Source organism: Citrus clementina, unplaced genomic scaffold, assembly GCF_000493195.1.
Source record: "Citrus clementina cultivar Clemenules unplaced genomic scaffold, Citrus_clementina_v1.0 scaffold_2, whole genome shotgun sequence".
Lineage (NCBI taxonomy): Eukaryota > Viridiplantae > Streptophyta > Magnoliopsida > Sapindales > Rutaceae > Citrus > Citrus x clementina.
The window spans coordinates 34,404,798-34,420,365 of record NW_006262688.1 but is presented as its reverse complement, the minus strand read 5'-3'; the positions used below and the strand labels follow the sequence as shown (position 1 = coordinate 34,420,365).

The following is a 15,568-nucleotide window of genomic DNA, read 5'->3' as shown; positions in this document are numbered from 1 at the left end:
CTTGGGAAGACTATTATTTACTAACACTTCCACACAGTAGTATGTGTTCACAACAGAACTTTGTAGAAGTATTCAAACAAATAAGAACAATATTGTTTAGTAAAAGTAAACAAATAAATAAATAAATAAGAACAATATTATTTTTAAATAGAATATTTAGAATAATAGTACATAAAAAATTACAATGATAGATTGATGATCGGATAATAGATATAGATTTTGTATTTTAAGAAATTATTATTTTTTAAATGAATCTAATAATTTTCTTTGTGGAGAAGAGAGTAAGATTTTTTTTTTAATTTACAGTTTTTTAGATTATAATGTTTTTAATAGAAATAAAAAAGAATATTAAAGTCAAAGATTATAACATTAAATAGTTAATTTTTTTCTAGAAATTAAAAAGGCAAAAAAATTATTTATTTTTCTTGGAAATACTTTTAGTGGATGAATTAATGGTTGATAATATTATTAATTTTAAAAAGATATTTATTAATTGGAGAATCATTTAGAAAATATTGAAAAAGTATACTTTCTAAAATATTAGATCTTAGATAACTGCCTTATTAATCTAAACTTAAAGCCACCCTTAAATGAGTAGTGATACATATATCAAATTTTTTATTCTAAATTATATGGCGTTTATTAATTAGTTGGTGAAGATAATATAATTAATTCGTTTGAATCTTCTAAAGAATTACTAATCAATTAATGAACAATACGGCATTGGAGATAGAATTTAAAATAAAAAATTTGGGATGCCGGATATTACTCCCCTTAAATATATGATACGACCCATACGAATCATCACGTCACCAACCCTTCCATGGTAAATCATTATTGTTACAGTTTACAAAAGAAAGAAAAAGCTGCATAGATGATATGACCACTAATTGAAACTATGAATTACAGCCGTGCCCAATGATAATGATTTTAAGAATTTACCACATTGTTGGACTTTAGTGAGATTTACCATCAGTGATAGACTCCAACAATATTTACTAATATATATAGGGATCTGAACGATATTTTTCCTCACCGCGGACTTGAATGATATTTTGAGTGAGGGTAGGCCATAATTGGGCCTGTCGAACAGGCCTATACGTTCTCTCGCTTTGTGTCAAATGCTGAAAAAGTAAGGCCTCAGGGAAGCCCAAAAGCTCTCCGCAGCCAGACAGAAGCAACTGAACACATTACTATTGAGTAGAAAATAGAAATGATTTCTTTTAGAATCTACCCGTCAATAATTCAATCAAGTATTTTTACACATCTTCATAATTTGTAAGACATTCAAGACAGAGATAAGCACAAAAAGTTAAGTACTTATAGAAACATTTGTCATTTGTGGTAAACGACTACATTTCAAACGTTGTCCCCAAGAAATGTCCGAATATTTGAGAAAATTTTTCACTAGCAGTTAAGGTGAGTGCATATTTGGTATCCAAATTTGAGCAAGAAGAAGACTATTGGAGGGGATAGATTTTGTAATAGAGGCCAAAAGATAAATTTATCAAGATTCTTCTATATTTGATGATTTAAAAAAAAAAATAAAAAACCTTCAATATTCAAATTTACTCTAAATTTCCTCCTAGATCTTAGCCTCTTCTACCAGTGTCGTGTCCAAAATCCATGTCTATTATCATCACAATTCACAGCCTCCAAGAGACCACCGAAAATTGACATAAATCATAATCTTAGAATGTCCAAAGACAGATATACCCTTGAACCAAAGAAATGAGAGAGAGAGAGAGAGAGAGAGAGAATGAAATCAAATGCCCACAAGAGTCATTTCAAAGTTCCCTAAACCCAAAAAAGACATCCTCCTCATTCCTCCACTTTCTCCGAATTTTCACTTTGGAGTCCAGCGAAGCAGACATACGGTTAGGAGTGGTGGTAGTGGTCTCACAACATTTCGTAACAAAAAACAAATGTTTTTATTATTCATTCACACACAGTGCAAGTTTTCACCTTTTTACTTTTTTTTTTTTTCTTTTTTTTTTGAGGCAGTCACGCAGATCTATTAAATTTAAAACTCTCTCTCAAAGACTCAAAACAAGAAGAGAATACTCCCAAGAGAGGAGAGTGTGAAGATATAAAGTTGCAATAGCTATGGCTGGATACAGAGCTGAAGATGACTATGATTATCTTTTTAAGGTGGTTTTGATCGGTGACTCCGGTGTCGGCAAGTCCAATTTGCTTTCGAGGTTCACTAGGAACGAGTTTAGTCTCGAGTCTAAGTCCACAATAGGTGTTGAGTTCGCTACTCGTAGCTTGAATGTCGATGGCAAAGTCATCAAAGCTCAGATTTGGGACACCGCCGGCCAAGAAAGGTTTGTTCTTTACTTGTTGATTTTCTTTTCCCCCCCACTGTAATTCTGCTTTTTGTGATCTGGGTGTTCGGATGTTTTGTCATATATTTATGTTTTGTGATCTGGGTGCTGTATGTTTTCTTGAGCTTTCTTGGGCTGTTTGGATGCTGAGAAAAGTGAGGGATGTATATTTTGTTAAGATCTTTTGGATTGTGATGTTTTGGTTTTCGTGATTCTTTGCCTTCGGGTGTTCTCTAGAAGATTGTCGTAAGGAATGGACAAGAAAATTTGAGGTTATGTTGTGCCCGACATATGTAAGAATTGTAAATAAATCTAATCTTAGATGTTATGCTTGTGTTTATGGAGACGTTTTTGTTTTTTTGCTGATTCGAGAGGTTTGTATTGAGTGATATTTATCCAATCGGACTTGTTGAGTTGTTGATTCCGTTATTTGGATCTGTGCTTTGGTTTGTTTTGTTACCTTGCTGATTAGTTAAATATGAAGTGAGATTCAAGCTTTGTGTTTGGGAATTGTAATCTTGCTTTGTATTAGACAGATGTGACCAAATCTATGCAAAGCAGGATTGCATTTGTTATACCTTTTCCATCCTTCATTAGGAGGCTGATTTTTGTTGATAATGTTTGGGAACTTGACTCGTGACTTTTAGTTGAAGTTGCATTCTTGTTTATGTATAGCTTTGTTCTAGTTCAAACAAGTATGCTTCCATGCATTATACGTTTGTCACTTGGAATATTGAATGTAGTATTACCTAATGTCAATGCTTCGTTTCAAGTTCATACTATTTCTTAATTGTTTGTGAAATGGAAAGCTAAATTGGCTGCATTAGCTTAATTTTGAGGTTCCCCTCCACCCCAGAACTTGGGGGAATAAAAAAAGACTTCATTAGAATTTGGGCTTTTGGACTCTCAAAAGAGGTGCAGTTTCATGGTTAATGATAACATCACTGCTTTATGTCACTTGCACAAGGAATGCAGCCCAAGACATTGGTCAGCTTGTCATGTGGAAGCCTGGAAAGGAAGTTCTTGTTGGTGTTACCATTTTTTTGTTCAGTCATAGAGGATTAATGAAAAATTATTCAGCAACTTTCTTTTTTGCTATACAATTTGTCCGTGGTCATTGCTTCATTTTCCTGAATATTTAAATGATTAGGAGGACAAGAAGAATGCTAGTAAATTGCAAATTTTGAAGTGATATGCAGTGTCACCAAGAAGTTTATCCACAATTTGAATCATGATGTCCAACATTGCTCACTAATGTTACAGTATATATGTACTAATTTCCTTGCTACACATGCAACAGTACGGGCAAATGCATGTAGTGTTTCTAGTGATGGTTTTCAATTGTGAGTCGGATACATGCTTAATCTGGTATAGATTATTGGTGTGATTTCTGATGGTAGTTTTCATGCCTAACGTAGTGAAGATTATTGTTGTGAGTTCAATTGCAAATCAAATATATGCGTAATATATTATAATTACCCCAGTATATATGATTAGTCCTCTGTATGCGTTATTGCTTGATTGAAAGCCAGATCATACTTTCATATATGTGCTACTTAACATGTTTTTTGCCATGTCCATGTTACCCTTAGACATGTATCCAACAATCTAAATTTCAGCTGTTTTCACAATCTAAACACTCTCCACAAACCACATGGGTACCAAATTCCTCAAAAAATACCTTTCAACGTAATGACTATCCTCTTTTATGCCTTGCCAGAGTTTCCAGCAAGGCATTATCGGATGAAAAACCTAAAAGTTTTACCTTACACCAAATAGAACCCTAAAACTAAAAACTATTCATAAACTAAAGATGGCATTATCAGATCCTGTAATTGCTTCCCTGTGTAACATAAGCCCTTTCGATGCATTATAACATATTCAGTACCTTTACACTTTGAAACATAAGCCCTTTCGATGCGCTTAGTGTGATGTAGAATTTTGATGGGATTCTCATTAGTTGTTCATAGATGAGAATCCCATGCAAGAGGATTACAGAGTTTACAGAATGGCAAATTCCATTGTGCCTATCAGAACTACAGATAGCATTATCAAATCCCGTAAATTAGTTTTTCTGTAAACTACATCACTGGTTAAGCAAATAGCAATGTCCTTCTGAGTTTACAGAATTGTCTTCCCTATCCATGAACTTCACCTTTTGTGGCTTATTTTCATAAAAGTTCTCCTATTGCGTTCAAGTTTACATTGCCTTGAAATCAGAGGCTGATTGTGTCTGTTGTCTTTGTCACGAGCTAATCTCTTTGACTTCATAGGTACCGTGCCATAACCAGTGCATACTACCGAGGAGCTGTCGGGGCACTTCTAGTGTATGACGTCACTCGGCATTCCACATTTGAAAATGTGGAAAGGTGGTTAAGGGAGTTGAGGGATCACACAGATCCCAACATTGTGGTTATGCTCATTGGTAATAAATCGGATCTCCGTCACCTGGTGGCTGTCTCAACAGAGGACGGGAAATCATTTGCTGAGAAGGAATCTCTCTTCTTCATGGAAACTTCTGCTCTGGAGGCTACTAATGTGGACAATGCATTTGCTGAAGTGCTGACTCAAATCTACCGTATTGTGAGCAAGAAGGCCATGGAGACAGGTGAGGATGTAGGAAATTCTGCTGTACCTTCCAAAGGAGAGAAAATTGATGTCAGTAAAGATGTGTCTGCTGTGAAGAAAGGTGGCTGCTGCTCAACTTAGCGGGTTGATATATTTTTAACGGACGAAGCGGCTATGTTAGGCTCTGTCTGTTTTCTCTTCTCCGTTATTGTGTAAAATTTTCTGAAAAGTGGCCTACAGTAGGAGATAGGCGGTGATTAATTTCTCTTTCAGATTCAAAATTTTTCCCGGTGACTCTTGTTTTTGGCTGGCTGACTAGGAGTTTATGTAGGAACAATGAATTACATACTTAGGTATTGAGTGGGAACAAATTTGCACTGAGAAATTGTTTATCGAGAGATTCTTGTTCGCATCTAGAATCCTATTTCAGTATTGTGCATTCTATTTTTCACTAAGAACATGATTAAGTAAGTGTTGCCAACTTTGTTCCTCTTTTGCAAGATTGAAGCTGTGCACGGCCGGTGATTAAATGATGTGCCAGGTTGGTAAACAAATTGTATTTATTTTTGTTTAAAAAGATTAAGAAGAGATCATAAAGTGAAAATCTAACGCGGGGCGCATGGTAATTGGTATGAAATCTAACGGGGACTGGAAGCACCTAAAAACTTCTCACCCAATTTCATGAACATATTAATGAAAATGAAATCTCTCACTGATCTCTGTTGCACTTCTTAATTATTTCACTAACGAAGAGGTTAACTCGAAGCTGCCGCAGTTGCTTTCATTAACGGTGGGCAAGGATGATTTAGCTGGCATTTTACTCAATTTTATGTATTCCTTCTGTCCTATGCAATAATGGATAAGAAGAAAGAAGACAATTGGACTTTTTCTTTTCTTGTGATTAATAATATATTGCACTGACCAATAATTGAAAAGCTTAATCATTAATATATTTCCTCGCTAACCACTCTCTGTTATTTTAATACTAATTTTCTTAGCTGGTTAAGCCAAGATACAGGGAAAAGATAAAGACGAACGAATATAATTATTATATTATCAAAGAAATATATGTATCATGTGCTCACGCTCTCATTATTTAATACATCACATATTAAATATGCCGTCTGATTTTGAATAGTAATGCCGCCTAACCGTGTGGAGGTGCAATCCAGTGGAATAACTTCCAGCTATATTAACATCTAAAAGTCAAACTTTTTCGATTCATTTGACTTTTGTGGGATTGGGATTGGGATTGGCCGGCAAGTCATTTGTTTCACATCCAATCAAACTATCGCTAGCATAGAACCTTCCATCTTCAATTACACGAGGTAAGAAATTGCTAGGCAGAAGAGGATCACCATCTCAAATAAATATTATTTCATATCTATAATGATGTAAATGTAATTAAAAATTAAAAAAATGTTTTCATTTTCAAATGGAAAAATGAAAAATTTTAATTCAAAATATTTTTTAAAGAGTAGCATTACTCTGACTCATTTTACACGGTACAATGATACAATTTCCATTTTATTAGATTTTTCATCTACATTTCATATTTTGTTCGCAAAAAAAGAATATAAATAAAAATGTCGTTAATTAATAATTTTTCATGTAGCCAGCCAATTTTGATTTTAAAAAAAAAAAAAAAAAACAGAACAGTAAGTTCATCCGCCACGGCAAGTGGTTTGTTGCTTAATCAAATATTCAAAGGCCAAATTAAAGCAGACAATTAACAAGTTGGCAATGGGGACACGAAGCGGACGGCTACGATGCTAACTACGGCAAGATCACGACAGAATGGCGAATTTATTTTTATTCAATAACTACACTGAAATCAAAGCCAAAGGAAAATAATAAAATCAAAAACTCGAAAAGGCGAATTAAAAAAAAAAAATGGTTTTGATTTTTTCGTTTTCGTTGTCCTGTTGTTATCTATCTCATAGCGCACGATACGCACACCGTGGAGTAGTATTAAATTAAGAATGGACACGTGTCAACAGATCTGTACCTCTGGTCCCAGATTTCTGTGGCGGCGAAACACCATGGAACACTCCGGCAATTCGCCGAGATCGGCGAACAGGGACTCGTCCTCTTCCCTCATTGGGAAGAACATGGACAGGCTGTCACAATCGGATTGACTCCTATCGGCAAAAATGGGGCTCTCCAGGATGGTGGAGGTTGTCGTTTCCATTTCCCCGAACCACGTGAATTCATCCGCACTCGTCGTCATGAGCGCGTTATCATGATCAGCAAGATCCGTAAACTTCTCTTCGTGTTCGGGCTCGGGCTCGGGTTCTGGCTCGGGTTCGGGTTCGGGCTCGGGGTCGCGGTCGGGCTTGGCGGCTTTAGAATTGTGGTGGTGGTGGTGGTGGTGGTGGTGGTTTCTAGAAGTAGAAGGAAGAGGCCAAGGGTGGTTGTGTTCACAAGAATAGGTGATGAGTAGCATGCTGGGGTCCACGCTGCTTCGCTCCACTTGCTTTCTTGCCGGGCAGCCCTTCGAGCTGCTACATCTGTAATATCCTCTGCAAATTTTGTAAAATCCAATTATTTATTTATTTATTTATGTTGTTGTTTAGTTTTGAGTGTAATTAATTTGGTGTGCTTGTACGCTAACGCTGGGAATATAAAATGAGAAATTGAACGAACGTTGGAGGTAGAGATAGTGATCGGTGGTGAGTACAGACCTCGGATAAGGAGAGCCTTTGATGGGTTTCTGGCCGTATTTTCGCCAAGCCCAGGAATCGGAGGGTGGGGCGCTCTCCCCTTTCAGTCTTGATCCCTCCACCTCCTTGATTGGCACTGATATTACTCTCTTCTGCATAGCTCGCCTGCTCATCATCAAATCCCCACTTAATTAATTTCATTTTTTTTTAAAAAAAAAATTTATATATACATAAGTAAACAAAACTGCATATTCATAATAAATATTCATCTAAAATTAGAAAAATCGATCGGGTACTCATTAACCACCAACCGTACTGATACACATTATTATTACGTAGTACAAGTTACAATTACTTACATATATGTTCATGGTTAGAGTAGGTTTTTTTTATGGGACAATTACTTTTTCTTTTTCTTTTTTTTCAATTATAACAATAATAGAGAGTTAACTAACCTTTTCTTAGGGGAAGAAGTAGAGGTCATCTTCATCATGTCGTTATAAGTGGAAGAAGAAGGTGGCGATTCGGAGCTGTTCTCCGGCGTCGTATCATTTTCTTCTTGCTCACCAGTAAATGGGTTGCTGTTGCTGTTGAACCTGCCGTCCATACCTGAAACCCCTCTACTATATACGTATCTTCAACGTTGATCGCCGCCCGGCGACGTCCTATGTATCCTAAATTATATATATATATATGTGTGTGTATAATTAAAAAAGAGTGATAGAGAGAGAAAGGGGAACGTGGCGGAGATTATTGTTTGATGATGAGCGGAAGAAGAAATGGAAAATGGGGGTGCTTTAAAAATGTGGGAGTACTCATGTTGACAGATTGGTTTCAGGGTATTATAGTTTAATTTTGATATTATTTTATGAAGGACGTGCAAGCAAATGTGATATATATAATCCCTCATAAAATTATTAATTAAACTACTTGAAAGCAACCCCCCTCTGTCTTTCTTTTTTTTTTCTTCTTAGATTAATTTCTAATTTCTTTTTATAGCCCACTGATTGAGTTCCAAGTTCCCTCTTCTCCCCACAATTTTTTGTTTATATATATTGGATACCTTCCTCAATTGCTCGATCATGCCGCCCTCTCATCTCCTCTCTCAATATATATACACTTCAAATATGTGTTGGTTTTCCTTTAGCAAGCTTCATTTCCTCCCTTTAAGGGATTTATTGGTTATTTGGTTTGAAAGTTGTGTTTTCTTACCTTTTTTATTCTATCTATCTTCTGTAATTGAGTCTTAACGAGTATCTTTTCAAGATAAATTAACGTTTTCTTTCATACAATAATTGAAACATTATTATTAAATTAATTAATTTTTATTATAATGCGAATAACAGGTAAGATTTCTCGATAGAAATAGAAAAAAAGAGAAGAAAAATTGTATTTGGATATTAAAGAAATTATAACATATACGTTCTTATCTTTTAAAAAACAGGAACAAAAAATCATTTTTTTCTTATTATTTTGTCATGTTTATGTCTTATGATACAATTCAATCTTTTTATTCCCAAAGGCTTGTTTTAGTGGTTGTTAACTAATTTTATTTAGTCAGACACTCTAGCTTGAATTCCATGAGAGGCAAGAAATAAAAAAAGATTGAATTGGGCATTCCCATATTACAATTTTTTTCCCCTTAATTTCCATTGCGATATGTCATACAAATAGGGGATAATATTGATTAATTCAAGGAATTTTTTTTATCCAATTAAAATATATATCTTAATTTATTTATAAAAAAAATCCCTGGCAAAAATCAATTCTGAATATTCATTCTATATATTTACCCACAGGCTGGAAACTAGATGACAATGAAGTCCAATATTTAATTTTGGAGTGCCCTTATCATCTGTTAACCGTACCTCTTAAAATAAAAAGTCATGACTCTCTCTTCGTGAATTGAAAACAATGTTTGATTTTAATATGGCCCTTACACTAGCAAATGAAAGAGAAGCTATCCATTAATTTAATTACTTGTAAATAAAACAATTTTATGATGATGAGCTCATCAACTTATGCATCCTCCTCACAGCTTTTATTCTCTGAAATTAGGGGTTATATGTTGAGATTGTTATTAAGAATTGGTATGCGCTACGTTTTGTCTGCAGATGGAGTGACATATGCAGGTTAAATAAAGACTTGAAATAAGAATCACAATAATATCTTATTCATTAAAAATTTATATATATTTTTTTATTATATTAAAAGAAAAATCATCACCATGATAGCATCGCCCATCATTTGTTGGTTGTGGATTAGATTATTATGCCATCGTAGTACCATATATTAGATATTTGATATTTGAGAGAAATAATTGGAATCCAACTCGTTTTGGGATCTCAGAAGTGGCAAAAACAAAAGAGACAAAGAAACAAGTTAATTTGCTATCAATGGTGTGGATTCATTGAACATTTATATGACCACGAAAGAAACGTTTGAACTTGCATTAAAATACAAAAAACGATCGATAGATCAGTTAAAAAGAAAAAGAAAGAATCTAAAATCTTGATGCCATTAACAGAGTTAATGATGATGATTTGATTTTGATATATACCCAAAATTAAAAAATAAAAATATTTACGACTAGAATCCACATTTATTAAAACGTGACATGTGGTGTTAGATTAGTTGTATGTCATATATATATATATATATATATATCTAGGCAAATTTGACTAAGTCAGTAACGGGTGGCTATGTTTTTGTCTCTCAAAAGTGGGAAAGTGATGAAAAGTGGCCAATTGGATATCTCTTTTTTCTTGCATAAATAATATGAAAATTAATGATGTTCTAGAGTTTCTTGATGCGTGAAGCAATGTGACAGATTCATTATTTTTTTCTACAACTGGGCCTTTTTTTTTCTATTTATTATACTTGAGACATGAATGACTTTTCCTAATAAAATAATAGAAAATAGTTAAATAATCCCGTGATTAATTATTTGTTCCCATCTCTGACTTCCCTCACCTACGGCATCTTTCATGCTCTCTCTCTCTCTTTCTCTCTAATTAGTCAATTATAATTTTTATTTGAATATATCCTACATTTTCAATGATCACAAAGTTCCTCACAACTTCGCCTTAATTTCAGAATATTATCCTTATTATTATTATTTTTTTTTATAAATTAATAGTCTCGTGTAAATCCTTCAAATATAATTAAGACTACATATGCTTTTCCTACACGAAACATGATCGTGCTGGTTAACGTTTTTCCAACTTAATTACTCAAAGTATTCTAAATGCACATGTCGATTAGCAGTTTGAACATCATCTGTTCTGAAGATATATATGAGATTTAACTTTTAAGCATTCAATCCCAGCCAGCAGCACCCAATGTAATGTAATTCACATGTTGTCGTGATCCGTGTATTGTGCTATGACCAATCCATGGGGGGCGGGCTCGAGGTCGAGGTGGATATATATAATTCGCTTCAGTTTCTTGCATTAATTTGCTAATTTAATTTCCCAAGCATATCCCCAAGATTTTCACAAAGTTAATTTCTTTGCTTCTGCTTTTAGTCTTAATTACTTGCAATTGCTGAATTATATATATCCCATTTTTGTGCTTTTTTTAAAAAAAAAGATTATTTCGGATGTCTCAACTGCAGACGACGAGCCGAACGAAGTTGTTAGAGAAATGAAGGAAGAAAGTAAAAAGGCACTTATTGGGAGATGATGTTTTCGTTTGGTCAATTTGAGGAAGCAAAGATATTCCAATTAAATTAAATGGTAAGATATCGTTTTTCATAAAAGTCAAAAACAGTGAAAGTAACCATTAAACCAATAACCAATGGGCTTTTGGTCCAATGGGAGAAGCCTTGCACTTACAATGTTAAGTGTAAGGGTTTGAGCTTCCATAAGAGCATTATGGAGATTAGTTTCAGTTCTTCCTCAATTATCAATTAATTGAGTGGACACAGTCTCTCTCTTACGAAATGTGAGTAGAGCAGGCACCTCTCGAATATTAGAGAGGGTTTAAAAATATCTGGGCATATACTTCAGTGTGTTAATGTATGATGGTGGTCCCAATTATATAGTATGATTGTAAATATTAATTACAATGTCTGATGTAATGTCAGTAATATCTGTGTATAACAGACTTCAAAAAAAAAAAAAATCATTAAACCAATAGGAAATATATATATATATATATATTTGAGAAAGCATCTTATAAGATATAATGACATCAATTTTCATCATATAATTTACTTTTACCATTTAAGTTTTTGTGACTTCTTGGTACAAAAATTGATTATCCCAACCCTCTAGAAATTGAAATTTATCGGTTTACTTTTAAAAAATAAAATTTATTCTTCCATATATGATGTGATTTTTATATTATTTTACCTTTCAAAGTGTACGTCATTCTCTTTTTTTTTTTTAAAGTTTTCTTTTTTATTTTGAATGACTGTTCGGCTGTTCCAATGACTCGAAGGACCATTTTGTTTGGCGCAACTGTGATTACAAAATTGTTATAATATGCTATTAATTTGTTATAATTAGCCGCCCCGCAAGAATTGTAATGCAATGTACGAGAGTATATGAGAATAATTCTTCGGGCTTGGTAAAAGTTTAATATGACCGTAGTTGGTACATAGTGTCCTCGTAAGGCCATAATTAATATCCATCATATCCTTATCTGATAATGAATCTAATGGATAACATCTGCGGTTAAACTAATAATGGACGGTCAAGGTGATCATGACGTCTACTGTAGACTTTCAATTGTAATTTAACGACGTAGGATCCTTTTGATTATTATGTCCAAATCCACTTGTCATTTAATTAACCTACTTCAAATTGTAATTTAGTACTTTGTTGGTACTTGCAAGCTGCTGCAGCATTTGTGTAATGTAAGTTGTCATCAGATTTTGTTCATAATTATCACCGAATCGATTATGGATGGCTTTTATTTCATCGTTTGGATCTTAGTGCTTTTTGGGTAATGAGGAGCACGAGTTATTGCATTTTGTTTATTTATCTATTTACTTTTAGCTTGGATTTAGTCAAACTTGTCGAGCTATATATGTATATATATGGCAAGACTTCTTCCAATTTTCACCAGAAACATTACCAAACGTTTGAAATATTATATCCAACCCATAACTGAAGGAAAAAAAATCTTCTTCATTTTTTTTTTTCACTTTTTGTGCACAAAACAAAATGGATAACATCAACATGGTTTTATGGAATTGAATGTACACAGAGCATGAAAGAAAGGAAAAAAACATTCAGCCTGGTAAATGTCACGAAGCAGGTGCATGCCATGGCTGGCTATGACTACTGCTATCTTTTGTTTTCTTTGATCTTGTCCTTTAACAGAATACCAGGGTTAAGTAATAATGGGAAAAAAGTTTACATAGATTATTCATTCATTCTAATCTTAATTACTATTAATTTAAGTTACTGTGTGCTCACAAGATGTTGGGAACAAACAATAGAGCACTGAGCAGGCTCAGTTCCTTTTTCCTATATAAGTAATATTTATTTCTGCTACTTATTGGATTAACCGATGCAAAATAATAGAATTGAACGCTGGATTTCCAATTGAGAAACATGTATCGTTTTCACCTGAATTTTATGCCCAGTTCTTTATTTATTGCCGTATGTTAATGACAAGGAGCTATATAGCTGGATATACTCGCAATAGAAAAATTATGTACATATATCAAATTCCTACACAACACACCATCTCATTTTCAGTCATTTTCTTGGCTTCGGAAATGAAAAAGAGGAAATTAAAGTACATTGTTACAAGAAACTAATAATGACACATCTTTCAACAAAAGTAAATTAAACTACATACTTTTGAATCATGAATTAATCAATTAACTAAATGAATTGATCGAAATCTAAGCTTTTGAAGGTTGCCACTCCACAGCTTGTTTTTCAGTTGCCTTTAGAATAACTTGAGCGACATCTCTAGCTTCCAGAGCCTGTTGTGGATTTTGTGGAACAGCAATTGCTTCCATTGCAAAATAATAGTTGCATGAAACACTAGCTTGTCGAACAATAAGACCCATTTCTTCAAATGCTTCTAATATTGAAACCAGTCTGTTCTCACCCTTGTTGCACCTCACCCTTACTATAAAATTTTCTCCAATCTTCTCTACTTTCACCTCCTGCTAATTGATTCCAAACACAAAAAATTCACAAACTATTTAAAATAAAAAAAGAAAAAGAAAAAGAAAAAGAAAAAGAAAGAAAGAGGAAATGGCAACATGGAAAGAGAGAGAGAGAAGAATGATGAGAAAAACCTTGGGCACGTGATTGTGTTTCATTAGGTCTAAGTATGCTTTCTTGATAGCCATGAGGTTTGAATACTCTCTTTTGATTGCTTCCAACTTGAGTTTTAACTTGCAAACGTAGAGCAGGCTATCCATGATGATGGAGCTTTTCTTCACCTTAATTTAACAAAATAACAAGGGGTCAAACATACGAAAATGAACTGGCTTGGAGCAAAATAATTAATGTACTTGAGTTTGTGAATATATATTACAGATTTGGAGTTGGTAAGAGTTCGCAGAATGTGAAGCTTTCTGTGCAAAGCTCTTCTCCTCTGTAGTCTGGACACCATTTCTCTCTTTGATCTCTCTCGCTCCCTCTCTTATGCTTCAAGTGTTAATTATTAGGATTTGATACCATTGGGTGCTGGTGGCATGCCTTTTATATATAGCATGCGAAATGAGGGAGCATTTAGTGGATGCATGTATTGTCTTGGGATCTTGGATTGCCAAATCTAGGGTGTGTATCCGTTTGTCCTAAATGGATTTGGAAACCAGAAGGATATTTATTTTATTTTTATTTATAACACATTCCAATAGGAAGCCCCCTAAAGTACGGGTTATATTATAAAGCATTTATAACCCCCCCCAAAAAAAAAAGGAGTACAAGAAACCAAAACCGATTATGCAATTTGAAAAGAAAAAGATGATAGAAAAGGAGAACTGAAAAGAGAAGGAATGCAATACTGAATGCTTTAGTTAGAGCCCACTATGTAGTATATATAGCAGGATAGTGATGGTCTTTAATATTATTAATACAGGGCAAAAAGTCATGCCATTTGCTAAGGCAAAATAATAGTGTCCTGAATAACTAAAGAACATACCGTATCTGTATGGGAATTGGGACGCTTAATTAATTTATTTATTAATAGTTATTGGGATTTTAACAGTCTACTAAATGAATTTCATAACTAAATATTATATGTCTTTTATCTATTAAATAATAAATTTCATAATTAATAAAATAAATATTTTATTATCTACTAAATAAATGCTATATCATTATAAGATTTAAGTTGAAACTCGGTTGTTGGAATCCTTATCCTTACTCTTATTAATTTATTAGAGAGATATTTAATTGTATTAATATATATATTTAGAATGATGAGCTGAGCAGCAAATACAATAGTAAAGGGTGGAGATTTTGATGCCTTAAAAAAAAAGAAAAAAAGTAGTCCCTATATATGTGTGCGTGTATTGTCACGGTAGATTGTACGTATGGATGATGAAAACAGACAAGAGCGACGAGGACAAATAAAAAGGCTGTCAAAATTGTCACATATCATGTTCAAAATTTCGCGTGGAGGGGATGTGGGAATTAAGTCGGTATATATGAATATTAGCGTGGTTTCATTGTGATTGAGAATCAGAGACTGAGTCAGCAGTCAAGATATATATATAATAATGTAACACAAAAGCATGTAGAGATGAGGCATTGAAGACAGAATTCGATCACGGGCCTCTCGTTTGGTTTCAATTTGTCTCCCAATGGGCAATATGAGCCAGATTAACACTGCTGACTGCTGCCTAGTTGCTGCTCTTCCTGTAAGTGGCCATAGATGTCACATGCTCTGACACTCACTTCTGTTTTATTCTTTATCGTTCTTTCCTCTTCTGGGGGCCACCATATATATGATGCCCTTTTACAAAAGCCACCCATCTGCTTGCGACAAATCCATCTACGTAGTGTAGGTGAAAATCTTTTACCTTTCTCTTAT

The 15,568-nt window shown here is 34.0% G+C and overlaps 3 protein-coding genes across 7 annotated transcripts; 1 reads left to right on the top strand and 2 right to left on the bottom strand.

Moving 5' to 3' along the window:
- Positions 1 to 1,567: 1,567 nt before the first annotated feature.
- Positions 1,568 to 5,293, top strand: LOC18053221 (ras-related protein RABA1d). 3 transcript variants are annotated; one of them, XM_024190240.1, is made up of 3 exons: positions 1,568 to 1,877; positions 2,005 to 2,327; positions 4,601 to 5,293. In XM_024190240.1, the coding sequence occupies exons 2-3, from the start codon at positions 2,107 to 2,109 to the stop codon at positions 5,034 to 5,036; spliced, it is 657 nt and encodes a 218-aa protein (XP_024046008.1). In that variant the 5' UTR covers positions 1,568 to 1,877; positions 2,005 to 2,106; the 3' UTR covers positions 5,037 to 5,293. The 3 variants fall into 3 exon arrangements, with proteins under 3 accessions (XP_024046008.1, XP_006449543.1, XP_024046007.1); XM_006449480.2 differs by having other exon boundaries at positions 1,568 to 1,890; XM_024190239.1 differs by having other exon boundaries at positions 1,568 to 2,327.
- Positions 5,294 to 5,996: 703 nt separating this feature from the next.
- Positions 5,997 to 8,731, bottom strand: LOC18053220 (probable WRKY transcription factor 65). 2 transcript variants are annotated; one of them, XM_024190238.1, is made up of 4 exons: positions 8,014 to 8,731; positions 7,580 to 7,723; positions 6,904 to 7,417; positions 5,997 to 6,208 (listed from the first exon to the last, which is right to left on the bottom strand). In XM_024190238.1, exons 1-4 carry the CDS (start codon positions 8,163 to 8,165, stop codon positions 6,179 to 6,181), a joined length of 840 nt encoding a protein of 279 aa, XP_024046006.1. In that variant the 5' UTR covers positions 8,166 to 8,731; the 3' UTR covers positions 5,997 to 6,178. The 2 variants fall into 2 exon arrangements, with proteins under 2 accessions (XP_024046006.1, XP_006449542.1); XM_006449479.2 differs by lacking the exon at positions 5,997 to 6,208 and having other exon boundaries at positions 6,673 to 7,417; positions 8,014 to 8,726.
- A 4,426-nt stretch (positions 8,732 to 13,157) lies between these two features.
- LOC18053219 lies at positions 13,158 to 14,440 on the bottom strand. 2 transcript variants are annotated; one of them, XM_024191600.1, is made up of 3 exons: positions 14,066 to 14,440; positions 13,824 to 13,970; positions 13,158 to 13,691 (listed from the first exon to the last, which is right to left on the bottom strand). In XM_024191600.1, the coding sequence occupies exons 1-3, from the start codon at positions 14,141 to 14,143 to the stop codon at positions 13,419 to 13,421; spliced, it is 498 nt and encodes a 165-aa protein (XP_024047368.1). In that variant the 5' UTR covers positions 14,144 to 14,440; the 3' UTR covers positions 13,158 to 13,418. The 2 variants fall into 2 exon arrangements, with proteins under 2 accessions (XP_024047368.1, XP_006449541.1); XM_006449478.2 differs by having other exon boundaries at positions 13,158 to 13,688; positions 14,066 to 14,438.
- Positions 14,441 to 15,568: the final 1,128 nt, after the last annotated feature.

Coding starts and splice junctions, on each gene's coding strand:
- LOC18053221 (XM_024190240.1), top strand. CDS start 2,107: ATGGCTGGATACAGAGCTGAAGATGACTATGATTATCTTTTTAAGGTG. Junction 2,328..4,600: donor GACACCGCCGGCCAAGAAAG/GTTTGTTCTTTA, acceptor TTGACTTCATAG/GTACCGTGCCATAACCAGTG.
- LOC18053220 (XM_024190238.1), bottom strand. CDS start 8,165: ATGGACGGCAGGTTCAACAGCAACAGCAACCCATTTACTGGTGAGCAA. Junction 7,724..8,013: donor ACTTCTTCCCCTAAGAAAAG/GTTAGTTAACTC, acceptor GATGATGAGCAG/GCGAGCTATGCAGAAGAGAG. Junction 6,209..6,903: donor ACAGAAATCTGGGACCAGAG/GTACAGATCTGT, acceptor GTGTAATTGAAG/ATGGAAGGTTCTATGCTAGC.
- LOC18053219 (XM_024191600.1), bottom strand. CDS start 14,143: ATGGTGTCCAGACTACAGAGGAGAAGAGCTTTGCACAGAAAGCTTCAC. Junction 13,971..14,065: donor CTCTTACCAACTCCAAATCT/GTAATATATATT, acceptor TGTTAAATTAAG/GTGAAGAAAAGCTCCATCAT. Junction 13,692..13,823: donor AACACAATCACGTGCCCAAG/GTTTTTCTCATC, acceptor GGAATCAATTAG/CAGGAGGTGAAAGTAGAGAA.